This window comes from Etheostoma spectabile, chromosome 24, assembly GCF_008692095.1.
Source record: "Etheostoma spectabile isolate EspeVRDwgs_2016 chromosome 24, UIUC_Espe_1.0, whole genome shotgun sequence".
Classification (NCBI taxonomy): Eukaryota; Metazoa; Chordata; class Actinopteri; order Perciformes; family Percidae; genus Etheostoma; species Etheostoma spectabile.
In genome coordinates, this window is record NC_045756.1 from 7,932,830 (window position 1) to 7,944,149 (window position 11,320).

At 40.8% G+C, this 11,320-nt stretch overlaps 1 protein-coding gene across 2 annotated transcripts in view; it reads left to right on the forward strand.

The window, feature by feature from the left end:
* LOC116674007 (collagen alpha-1(XVIII) chain) overlaps positions 1–11,320 on the forward strand; it is a 57,160-nt gene that overhangs the window by 3,695 nt on the left and 42,145 nt on the right. For both annotated transcript variants that reach the window (XM_032506479.1, XM_032506480.1), the window contains exon 2: positions 10,326–10,858. In XM_032506479.1, the coding sequence (XP_032362370.1) occupies positions 10,326–10,858 (533 nt within the window). The remainder of the gene's footprint in view (positions 1–10,325; positions 10,859–11,320) is intronic.

The following is an 11,320-nucleotide window of genomic DNA, read 5'->3' on the forward strand; positions in this document are numbered from 1 at the left end:
CCTACATCTGTACCCACCATCCCCACCGCCCCCCCCCTCCGTGCCCATACACCACGCCACGTTGTCCCACCCCTATATGTGACTACACGTCTGATTATCAATCAAAAATTTCATTTTCGAAAGCTTCTTATTTTGTATTGCTGATTTTGTGCAGCTCATTTCATGCCTTAGCTCCCTTAATAGTTAATAGATAACAGTAATGTTACACTGGCTAAACTTTGACACACAGTGTACCTGTCTGTGATCATCCACTCCACATCTTGTTATCTTAACAGTAAGTCCAAATAATTCATAATTTCTGCTTTTTTCAACTCAGAAATTAGCTATAATTTCATATAAATGAGGTTTGTTGACCATGATTTCCAACAAGAAGTGTAAAACTAGTGGTAACAAGACAGACTGAAGACAACACAGGGGTTAATTATAATTGTCTTTAAGCTAGGCCTGCACGATTCAGGGAAAAATATGATTTTATTTTTTTATAGCTTACAATTGATATCATGATTCTCTGCCACAATTCACAATTCACAAAAGAAAGTAGTAGCATTTGTGATGCAGTCGGCTCGTAAAATTAAATGAGAATCAAAGTCATAAAAAAAAAGGAAGTTATTTAAAAATTAGACTGTGAACCGGGGGGAATCGAGGCTGCGATTTTATGATTAGTCGTGCAGGCCTACTTCATGCTCTGTTCTTGTGGTGGGACGAGAGTATTGGCGGTTTTCTACATCTGGTTGGACAGTAATCCCTCCATCTGCTTCTGTCATCACCTGCTCTTGCATGCCCCGTCACACATTTCTGTCCTGGGTTATCTACTTGGCATCATCTTTCATCATTTGTGATCAGCGTTGGCGTGGAGTTCTGTGTGGATTTAGAGGTGAAGGCTGTTTGAGCTTCTGGAGTCGCAAGGAGGGGAAACAATTGGACCATCTGTGGCGGGGAGGATGGGCGGCGGATGGCATTTATGACAGCGCCTGTGGGTGGGAAAATGGTCTGCTCCCCGAAGAAAAGAGCGTCGCGATTGTGTGCTCGGTTCGAAAAAAGGGCAACGGCGTCGTCGTGAGTAACAAGAGAGCCTTGTGAGTGGGATGAGACTGAGCGGCTCAAAGTCTCCGCCAGGGGTCAGAGGGCACGGCCCGTCGCCTACCCTCTCCGACCAGCGACACTTGATGGGTGGCAATTAGGGGTTCGTGCCAACCGTTAAAAGATGAGCAGAGACGGAGAGTGGGACAAAGTGTGAGAGGGACGTTTATGCGAGTGGGAATTACCCGCTCTTTAAGGGAAAGTGGTTCCCAGTCACGACGTGAAAAACGCTTTAAACGCTTTAAGCTGCTTATTGGGCCAATTTAAAATGAACATGAGGGTCATGAATCGGACTCCTTTCCGTTTGCCTGAAGATGTTGCTCCGTTTCCAGTTAGTGGTGAGCTGGTTGCTGCTCCTGCAGCCATAGCAACAGCAGCGAAGGTGGAAAATAGTGTGAGAGAGAACAACAGAAAACTGTAAAGGAGGAGTTCACCAATTTTAACATACACGCTAAGAAATAAATCCATAAAATACCAGGAAAAGTTCTGTGAGCTCATTAATCCGTACTTTGTCCCGTAATTAAAAACAGAAATTTTGTGTGCAGCTCTGTTATTTAAAATTCTCTCAGACAAAACTGCTCAGTTAGTTAAGAAATTAAATCTGTTATGTAATTTCTTCAAAGCTTCTTTTTTTTTTTTTTAAGCCCTTTTGTTTTGATGCCCTTTTCTATGCTTTAAAAAAACTTCAACGCTTTGAAGCCTTTTTTTGTGGTGCTTTTAACTAATCCAAGTACTGGTTAACAATTTATGATAATGGTGTAAGTGCCGATAAAAAGTCTCATAATGCAATTTGAAATGTAAATTAACAGAAATGCAACCGCAAGTTGTGTTCTATGGAAAATTTCTGTTAAAGCAAGGCGGAGGCTGGGGGTGTGGCCTTGACCAACTGCCACTTTGCTCGTTTGAAAGCTATGATGTCTCTTTCATGGGGGGGGGGGGCAAATTCTCTGAGCAGGCAAAGCAGAGAAAGAGGAGGTAACCTTGCTTCTTATGACTTCATAAGGGGAAGATTCCAGATCGGTCCATCTGAGCTTTCATTCTCTCAAAGGCAGAGCAGGATACCCAGGGCTCGGTTTACACCTATCACCATTTCTAGCCACTGGGGGACCGTAGGCAGGCTGGGGGGACTTGTATTAATGTTTAAAAACCTCATAAAGGGAAATTTTCATGTCATGGGACCTTTAACAAATGTTGCGCTCCCCTGCGATTTGGATATTGCACCAGTCCATATGGAGACTTCTATAAAATGGTGAAATAAGTTATTGTTATACGTTATTACATGTTTAATCAATCATTTAATTTTGACCATATGGCCTTAGAGATAAACAATCCATCTTTAAATATCGCCAACTATTGTTTTGTGCTCCTTATTTTTTTCCATCTTTAAAATATATACAAATTAAAAAATGTAGAGAATAAAGTGTTAAAAAGTCCCAAAAAACAGGAAAGTATGCACAAATTCCATCCGCTGCTTATAGTATGTGTTGCAACTTTCATTTCTCCACACTGCAGCCAAGAAACCCGATGATTTCAAATTCCCCCCCCGTGTGATGTCATCTGAACTGGTCACTGATCCCCCGTCAGTCAGTTTATTTAACCGTGGATTAAAGTCTGACTGTGGAGCAGAGGGAAGCTGTAGCTGTCCCAGCTGCACCGCCTCCGTCCTAGGTGTTAACTGACACCACTCAGCTTCATGCGTGTGAAGTCCAGTTGGTTTTCTGTCTCGAGAGGTTAAACTCAGCTGGTGGGTGTTAGTGGGTGAACCCGCTGGTTTAGCTGGCCTGTTTGGGGTCTGAAAGACACTTAGGACTTCACATTTCTGTTTAACTGGTCTTAAGTTTGGCTGGGTGCCGCGTTCTATACTTTTACTAGGGGTGGGATCACCAGAAGCCATGATATGATGATATTGCATTTTAAACATATTGCAATATTCTGTGATATATTACAATTTATAACCTTTTTTCCAACTTTAAATTTTTCCCAATTTCAAAAATGACTTCCCCAAAAGGAAATTTAGTCAACATCTGTTTTATCTAAAAAGAAACATTTCTTTGTTTGTTCATATCACTTCAATGTCATTGCTGCAAAACAGGGACAAACTGACCTACACATATATAATATATGATTAAAGATCCATACTTGGCGTCTGTGTATCGATACAGTATTGCCACTGAAAATATTGCGTTACTATGCTGTGTCCATTCTCCATAATGATTATTGCTGTTCATTATTTTTCACATTACTGGACATCTGTTCTCTTGTAACTTTTGCCAGCAAAAAGTTTAAAAAAATTAAAACCCAATGGCGCCGATGATGTCCTCACTGCGGTAGTGGCGCATCACCACGGTGATGCGGTTATCAACCCTAGCCCTATTTCAGACACCCCTATAGTGGACATGCAGAGCGATTTAAACAATACAGAAGAATAACAACAACAACAATATAACAAATGTCTTTATTCAATAAACACATTTGCACCGTAACTTGTCGCAGGACAATTCACCAGAATGCTGGAAATGAAGTGTGTGTTTTAATGTTTCTTGCATGTTTCTTGAATTTTATTTTTTTAATATTTAGTTTTGGCATTTAGGCCTTTAATGTGACAGCTTAGACAATAAAAGGGGAGAGAGATGGGGAATGACTTGCAGGATATTGCTTTGGGCTGGAATCTAACTAGCAGCCTTTATACGATATCTCTGATTTAGTAATCACATTGTACATGTCATATATATGAGTCAGTTTAAGTCACTGGTGTTTTAAAAGGAATACTTGCGTGTGCAGACGTGGAGCTGCTGTTTTTAGAGATTTCTTTGGTACAGCGTGCATGGAGGTTTGAATTGTTCGTACTTTGAACCACATAAAAAGTCATCCCGAACAAAGAAATTCCATAATTTTTGTTTACTCTAGCTTTGTGTTGTTGTTGTCTGGGTGGGGTTATATTCCTCCGTGTGATCCCTCTGCAAGTATTTCAGCCAGTTTGTGGTGTTGAAGGACACCAAATGCTGCTGTCTGGACTGTAGGACGCTGACCTGCTTGATTAATATACTGGCGTGTCTCTACTACGCTTTCCAGTAGAGCCCGACCGTTATATCAGCGGGCTGAGATTATTGGCCGATAATATCAGAATCATTTATAATGACACATGACAGACGGTCAACCTTGTTATGAGGGTTGGTGTTGCGTAGTTTGTCCACCAGAGGACGCTCTACAACGTCCCTGTTAGTGATGCCGATGCATAGTCTTTCCTTCGGTTTGTTTTGTAACGCGTTTCTGGATATGTTTTTTTTTTTTTAAATACAGTATATTTCAGTATATTTTTCAATTTTCTTGCGAGAGTCATCCCAAAAGGATTAATAAAAAGAAGTCTAAATCTATATTTTGGTCGATATATTGGATTTTTAAATAATCAAATATTTCTATCGGTATTAGCCTTAATAATCCTTTATTTGTCGGGCTCTAATTTCCAGTCTGCACAGTGGAAACAGTATTTAGATGCAACCCATGTCTTTTTTAAATTACTTTTACATGCAGCTAATTAGGGATAGGGATTATTAATTAATTAGGGATTATCAGCCCTGATCGATTATTGAGCTGTTTTTCCACGGAACAGAAATTACATTTTGTATTAGCATTGAAGATAATATTTCCGCTTTGCATGTTTCCTTAATATCTGATGAAGTGTTGGGGTAATTTTGGGATTTATTACAGTAAAAACATTACACATTGGATCTTTAACTAGTAATAATCAGTATGAAACAGTATCAGTCTAAACTAATTCCTGTCTATAAACAACAATGCTTTTGTTGCCTTAACCTTACCCCCACGCAGCACTCTGGATTAATCCGTCTTAAAAACATCAGACCAGTTACCTACAGTCAGTCCATCCCTGATGGAAAGGGTTTTGGGTCCCATTTAAAGAGTATTTTTGTTGCCACTTTTCTCAACGTTTCTTATCCTTCAGCTGGTTTTCTTGCCCCTTGAGAGGCACTTTACACTGCTTAACTTCTGGAGGAATCCCACCAGTCCCACAATGACATTGCAGGCTGTTTTTAACTGGCAAGTTGTGTCCGTGCAGGCTTTTGGGACTGATTCCGTCTGGGCGCATCCTATCAGAGTCCCTAATGATCCACTTTCCCATGGACAGCTGACAAGCATTTCCTTCCTCTGCCTCCATCTGTCTGTCCGTCTTAGTCTCTCCCCACCGGCAGTATCTTTTTTTTCCGTTCTTCACATGGTAAAACAGGCATTGGGTTTCACCGGGGTTAAATGTTGGAAAATACAAACATGGCACTTAAAGCAACCTCGCTGTAACAGAATACGTGAGGTCATGGTTCATTTGCCCATTCCTTCAGGGCTGTGAAACATTGCTGTGTGTCACTCGGCCATACAATTGGCCGAGGTAGCATGACGAAAGGAGGAGACAACATGGTCGTTACAGCTTCCATTTATGTTCTTTGGAGAACAGCCAAGTATTAAAAAAAAAATCTGACCACTGACTGACGGTTCATGGTCTGTATATGTATAGTCATATTCAGTAGCAGTAAAGGGCGTAACTTTGGGTTCCGCTTTTGAGCAAGCTTGAAATTTGGAGCTTGTCAAACACTTTGTTTCCTGCCTTCTGGTGAATTTTTCTGCAAGAATGTGTGTGTGAATGATGTTAAATTATGTAAAGGACCAATGTTCAGCACTGTGGCTTCACAGCAAGAAGGTAGTGGGTTCAAACCGTGGTCTTCCCGGGCCTCCCTCTCGACCAAGCTGATGTGGGTAGATCTGAGCTAAGTAGGTCTAGACCACACTAATTTACAAAGATCCAACAATTCTAGTAATTCCCCTAGTGAGACAGTGGCGAGGAAAAACTCCTTTTAGGAAGAGACCTGGGACAGACCCAGGCTCTTGGTAGGCGGAGTCTGACGGCCGGTTGGGGTTGTGATTAACAGTGGCAATAATATTCACAATAAAGATAATGGAACAGTGACTACAGAAGTTAGTCGTAGTAGTTCATGGCGTAGCAGGGCGCTGCAGGGCGTTACAGGGCGCTGCAGGGTGTTGCGTGGCACAGCAGAGTTCAGAAATGACCTACTAAACAATTGTCTAGTTCGTCTCCTGTTAATCATCTTGTTGCTTGTTTTGCATTTGGTTCACATGAAAACCAGAAATTAGTTCCGAGCCGGAGACTTGAGATTACAACTGTGATAGAGAAATGAGAACAAGTTGGAGTGTAACTGGGCACTAGCTCGCAGACAGTGGGCTGTTCAGTGGGAGAGCTGTGGCTTTACTGGATAGCTTCCAGATGGGAATGTGTACACTGTGCAGGAAGGGAAACAGGATCTTGTATGAAATGTTGGAAACAAATTCACATGCTGGTGCACAGGAAAAGATTCCCTCTTGTCATTTAAAAAAAATTGAATTCTACTGCCATTAACCGCTATCATTAGTTAAAGTCTTTAGATGTATAACTGGTAGTTGTTTATGTTGTTTAGATGTGCCAAATTATAATGATATAAGTGGTTATTGGTCAGACTATATATTTTTATTTCTATTGTTACTTGGTACATGACCCTAAACACGTTCATAGCAACAAAAATGACAAAGCGGGTACAGTTAGAATATGTTTTATGATACTAAAGAGACGTAGTTGACTTCATAGGCTGCGTATTTATGTTATAATTATATTATTGGGGTCACATGACAGAGATTTATAACTAAAATATGTATCCCAGGATTCATTCAAAACTTTGATTTGTTTAAAAAAAGTAATATATAAATACGTCTTTTTGAATTTGATTGTAAGTAACAATTAGCAAATATTTTTGTGGCAATTATGTTGAATTATGTCTGACTTCTACAAACACTATTTGAGCCACCTGATTGGTGCAACAGCTGCAGCAGCTGTGTCACTGAGGGATTAACCAATAGCAGGTGCCCTCAGTGGGAAGTAGACCACCCGGCGTGATCCGATTGGATTCTACTTCTACTCCGCAACATCTCAGAGAGAAATATTTAAGTTCTTACTCCACTCCAGTTATCTGACAGCTTTAGTTAGTTTACACATTACGATTTCTGCACACTAAACAGTACAATAACAAATAATTAAAACGGGGCTTTTTTTCAAAGTTGTTGTTCCTTTTCAACGTTTTTTTTTTCTTTTTTTAGTTTTTGTTACATTTGAGTTTTTTTTGGACAAACAAATGCTTCTAACACTTTTGATGCCTTTGTTGATGCCCTGGACCATTTTTTATGATTTTACTGCTCTACGTGATGCTTTTGAAGGATTTCTGACGCTTTCACTGCTTTGTTTCAGGTTAATAAAATGGTCGGATTTGAGTACATTTAATACTTTAAGAACATTTTCCTGATGATACTTACAGACTTTTACTTAAGTAGCATTTTCAATGCAGGACTTTTACGTGCAACAGAGTATTTTTTACAGTGTGGTATGAGTACTGGATAAGTTGCACCGCCGTTAGGAATCTTTTCCTTTTGTAGGAATCTCCCAGTTAAACTCAAGCGGGGTCTTTCCTTTTACTTTTCTTTGACTGAACACTTAAGATGTATTTAATACTTTGACATCATAAATAATAAACCTTGGGAAACCCCCGCGACCTCCAACCTCTGTGGCTGTAATGTCTTCTCTGGTGAGTCTGCGATGACAGGCCGCCCCCCCCCCCAGGAGATCCCTAAGTGGAAGTGTCCTCAGAGACACAACCCTTTTCTCCCCTGTGTTTCACATTTATGAGAATATAATCTGTTGGGCGATTTGAATCTATGGGAACTAAAACTTCAGCAGTTTCTTCCATCAGTGTTACAGAACCTGTCAAAAATAGAAACTTAGGAGCTGGAATCCAGCAATAATTAGGTACCAATTGTTAGTTTTGGGTAGATATGCCTAATTGTAATTACTTTATTGGCCAGATCATATACTGTTATTATTATTTCAGTTCTTACTTGTTGAGACGGGCAGAAAGGACCGACCCACCTCCTGAGCTACCTACTTACTTACCTACCTTGGGTTCAACATGAGAGGGGGTTGAGATCTCCAACTATCTGGGGGGAGGTCCCGGGACATGTCTGCTTGTATTGAGAAATGCAACAAAAACATGCAAAAGAAAAAAGTCACGTAACATGAACTTGAGGTGAAAAACCCTCCAGAATGGCTTCAAAAACATTGAAGAAATTGTCCCCAAAAAAACCTTGAAAAAGCAACTAAATTGTGAAAGATACAATTATATTTTTCACCGCAATTATTTCTGAGACACCTAATTGTACAGCAAACATTTGGAGCTGTTCCAGCTTTTTTATTACTAAGAAAGCAGATTGATGTCGGCCCCTGTTGAGTGATCACTGACCCGGGGCCTGCGGTTTGACCGGGGAGGGGGGCAGTGTGGTTTAGGGTTTGTTGTTCCAGAGCCACTCGGCCGGGTCAGTCGACTCGCGGACTCATTTAAAACACTCTCCTGACTTGTTGTTCTTCCTGCAGTGAAACCCTCTTGTGTTTTAACACACCCTCACCCTGTGCTTTGTTTCAAAATCTGTCAAAAAAAATCTTAAAAGTAACAAACTATTATGTAGCATTTTCAGGATCGTACGTATTTTGTGTTTCTACTAGAACAGGGATCTTCAACAGTGGGTCCGGGGCCCCTAGAGTGTCCTTGGAGTCAGTTTTCAAATTATTGTTAATTTTTGAAAGTTTTTTCAAAAGTTAAAGTTTCTTGACATGAATCCAACATATTATTCCCTATGCCACATGTATGTTTGTCATTGACACATGATAAAATTAATCAAATTAGAAGGTTATTTTAATGGCTTAGTATTCTTTGACAGAATGTATAAAGGCTCTGGGCCACCCTACACGTTATTAGAGGCCCTAGGGGTTCTAGGGGTCCCTGCTATATCTCTCATTCAATTAAGGGGACCTTGGCTTAATAAAACGTTGAAGACCCCTGTACTAGAACATGTTTACATGCTTTAAAGGTCCCATGACATGGTGCTCTTTGGATGCTTTTATATAGACCTTAGTGGTCCCTAATACTGTATCTGAAGTCTCTTTTATATAGACCTTAGTGGTCCCTAATACTGTATCTGAAGTCTCTTTTATATAGACCTTAGTGGTCCCTAATACTGTATCTGAAGTCTCTTTTATATAGACCTTAGTGGTCCCCTAATACTGTATCTGAAGTCTCTTTTATATAGACCTTAGTGGTCCCCTAATACTGTATCTGAAGTCTCTTTTATATAGACCTTAGTGGTCCCCTAATACTGTTGGAGCGCCTGTCTTAAGTCTTTTACCGCGTTAGCATGCAGCTACATGGGACAATGTTAACACCATAGTAGCTTAAAGAAGACAAGTAGTTCCTTCCTGGAGCAGATGACCCGCCCCGTGTCCCGTAGGTCTTAAGTGTTACGTGACACTTAAGACCGAAGCGTTCAGAGCTTTGGGAAATCTGAACGTTTAAATTCACGGGGATTTCTTTGCAATATGTTTACCTCGTTACTTGAAGCTTTGGCCACATTCAACAAAATCCAACATTATAACATTGTAGATATGACAAGACATATGGAAAAGCATAATAGCTCCACTTTAGATAAACAATAAAAGCTTGATTTAACCACAATAAGAGATCTATAATATCTACAATAATTTCTGGTTTGGGGTGCATGTGTAAAACTGGCTCTGACAGTTAGCGTTCCGGCTACCTTGTCATCCAAATGTTATTACCAAATGGGGCCCCTTATCCATACACTCCAGCACCATAGCACTAACACCCCCCCACCCCCTGACCTCCCTGTATGAGCCACCAAAACATTAACGCTTTCTCAGTTTCCCCTTTTTAAAGAACTTTTAATTTGCTGATCATTTCTCTGCTTAAAACTGACTCTCTTTGTCACTTTTCCAATGTTTTTTTATTCATGGTGATTAACCTTATTTATGACATTATACCTCATTTTTTTAGTTAAAAAGACGCACACATTTTGAATGATTTGACTAAGAGTTAAGATCAGAGGATGTTGAGTGAAACCAATTAAACATTTTTTTCAAATGTTTTAAAATTGAATACAATCATGAACACAATAAATACAATCATTTATTTTACCTGCGAAGAATGTTGTATCTGTACAACCTACATGCGTGCATCCATGTTATTTTGGGGCAATTTGGTCGAAAAACAAAGCAAAAAACCCTCAAAAAACAATACAGGGTATTACAAGGATTACCTTTCTGACTCTTAGTTCTCCCTTTCCTGCAGGCATCTCTTTGCTCCAGCTAATCGGCGACCCGCCGCCGGATGAGATCGGCCGGAGCTACGGGCCGGGCGGAGAAACGGCCTACGTCTTCACCCCCACGGTGGTGTCGGGCCAGCCGGCCCGGGCCCACGTCCCCAACCCCTTCCACCGCCACTTCTCTCTCCTCTTCCATATCAAGCCTTCCACTCCCGCCGCCGCCGTCCTCTTCTCCATCACTGATGGGGCCCAGAAGCTCATGTACATTGGCGTCAAGCTCAGCGCGGTGCGGTCCGGCCAGCAGGCGGTGCAGTTCTTCTACACCGAGCCCGACTCGGAGGCTTCGTACCAGGCGGCCAGCTTCCAGGTGCCGAGCCTGGTGGACACCTGGAGTCGCTTCTCGCTCGCCGTCTTCGAGGAGCAGGTGACGTTCTACATGGGCTGCGACTCGGAGCCGCAGGTGGTGAAGTTTGAGCGTTCGCCGGATCCCATGGAGCTGGACACGGGCTCCGGGATCTTTGTGGGTCAAGCAGGAAGAGCCGACGCCGACAAGTTTCAGGTAATGTTAGAATAACAGCAAGTAATGTGGTATTAGGCCTGTAAACGGACCACTGGTGCAAGCAGTGTTCAGATCTTTTACTTCAGTAAAAGTACTAATGCCACACTGTAAAAAAATACTCAGGCGAACGTCCTGCATTGAAAATATTACTTAAAGTGCTTATATTATGTTCATTTTCAGGTTCATAATTGTATTTAGAGGTTATATCAGAATAGGTTTCCATGGTTTCATTTTCAAAAAACACTGCCAAATTATTTTTAAAAAATTTAGATTTTCAAAAAAAAAAATATTTCTGAAATTATCCAAAAATATGAATCCAACAATAAATAATAGCAAATATAAATCGGTCTATATGTGACATTGAGGATTATCTTACTATAGGTAACCACTATGGTTGCCAAACTGTTCACAGCTCACTGTGTCTTCCACGTATAGGATATTTAGACACATAAATAATAATAA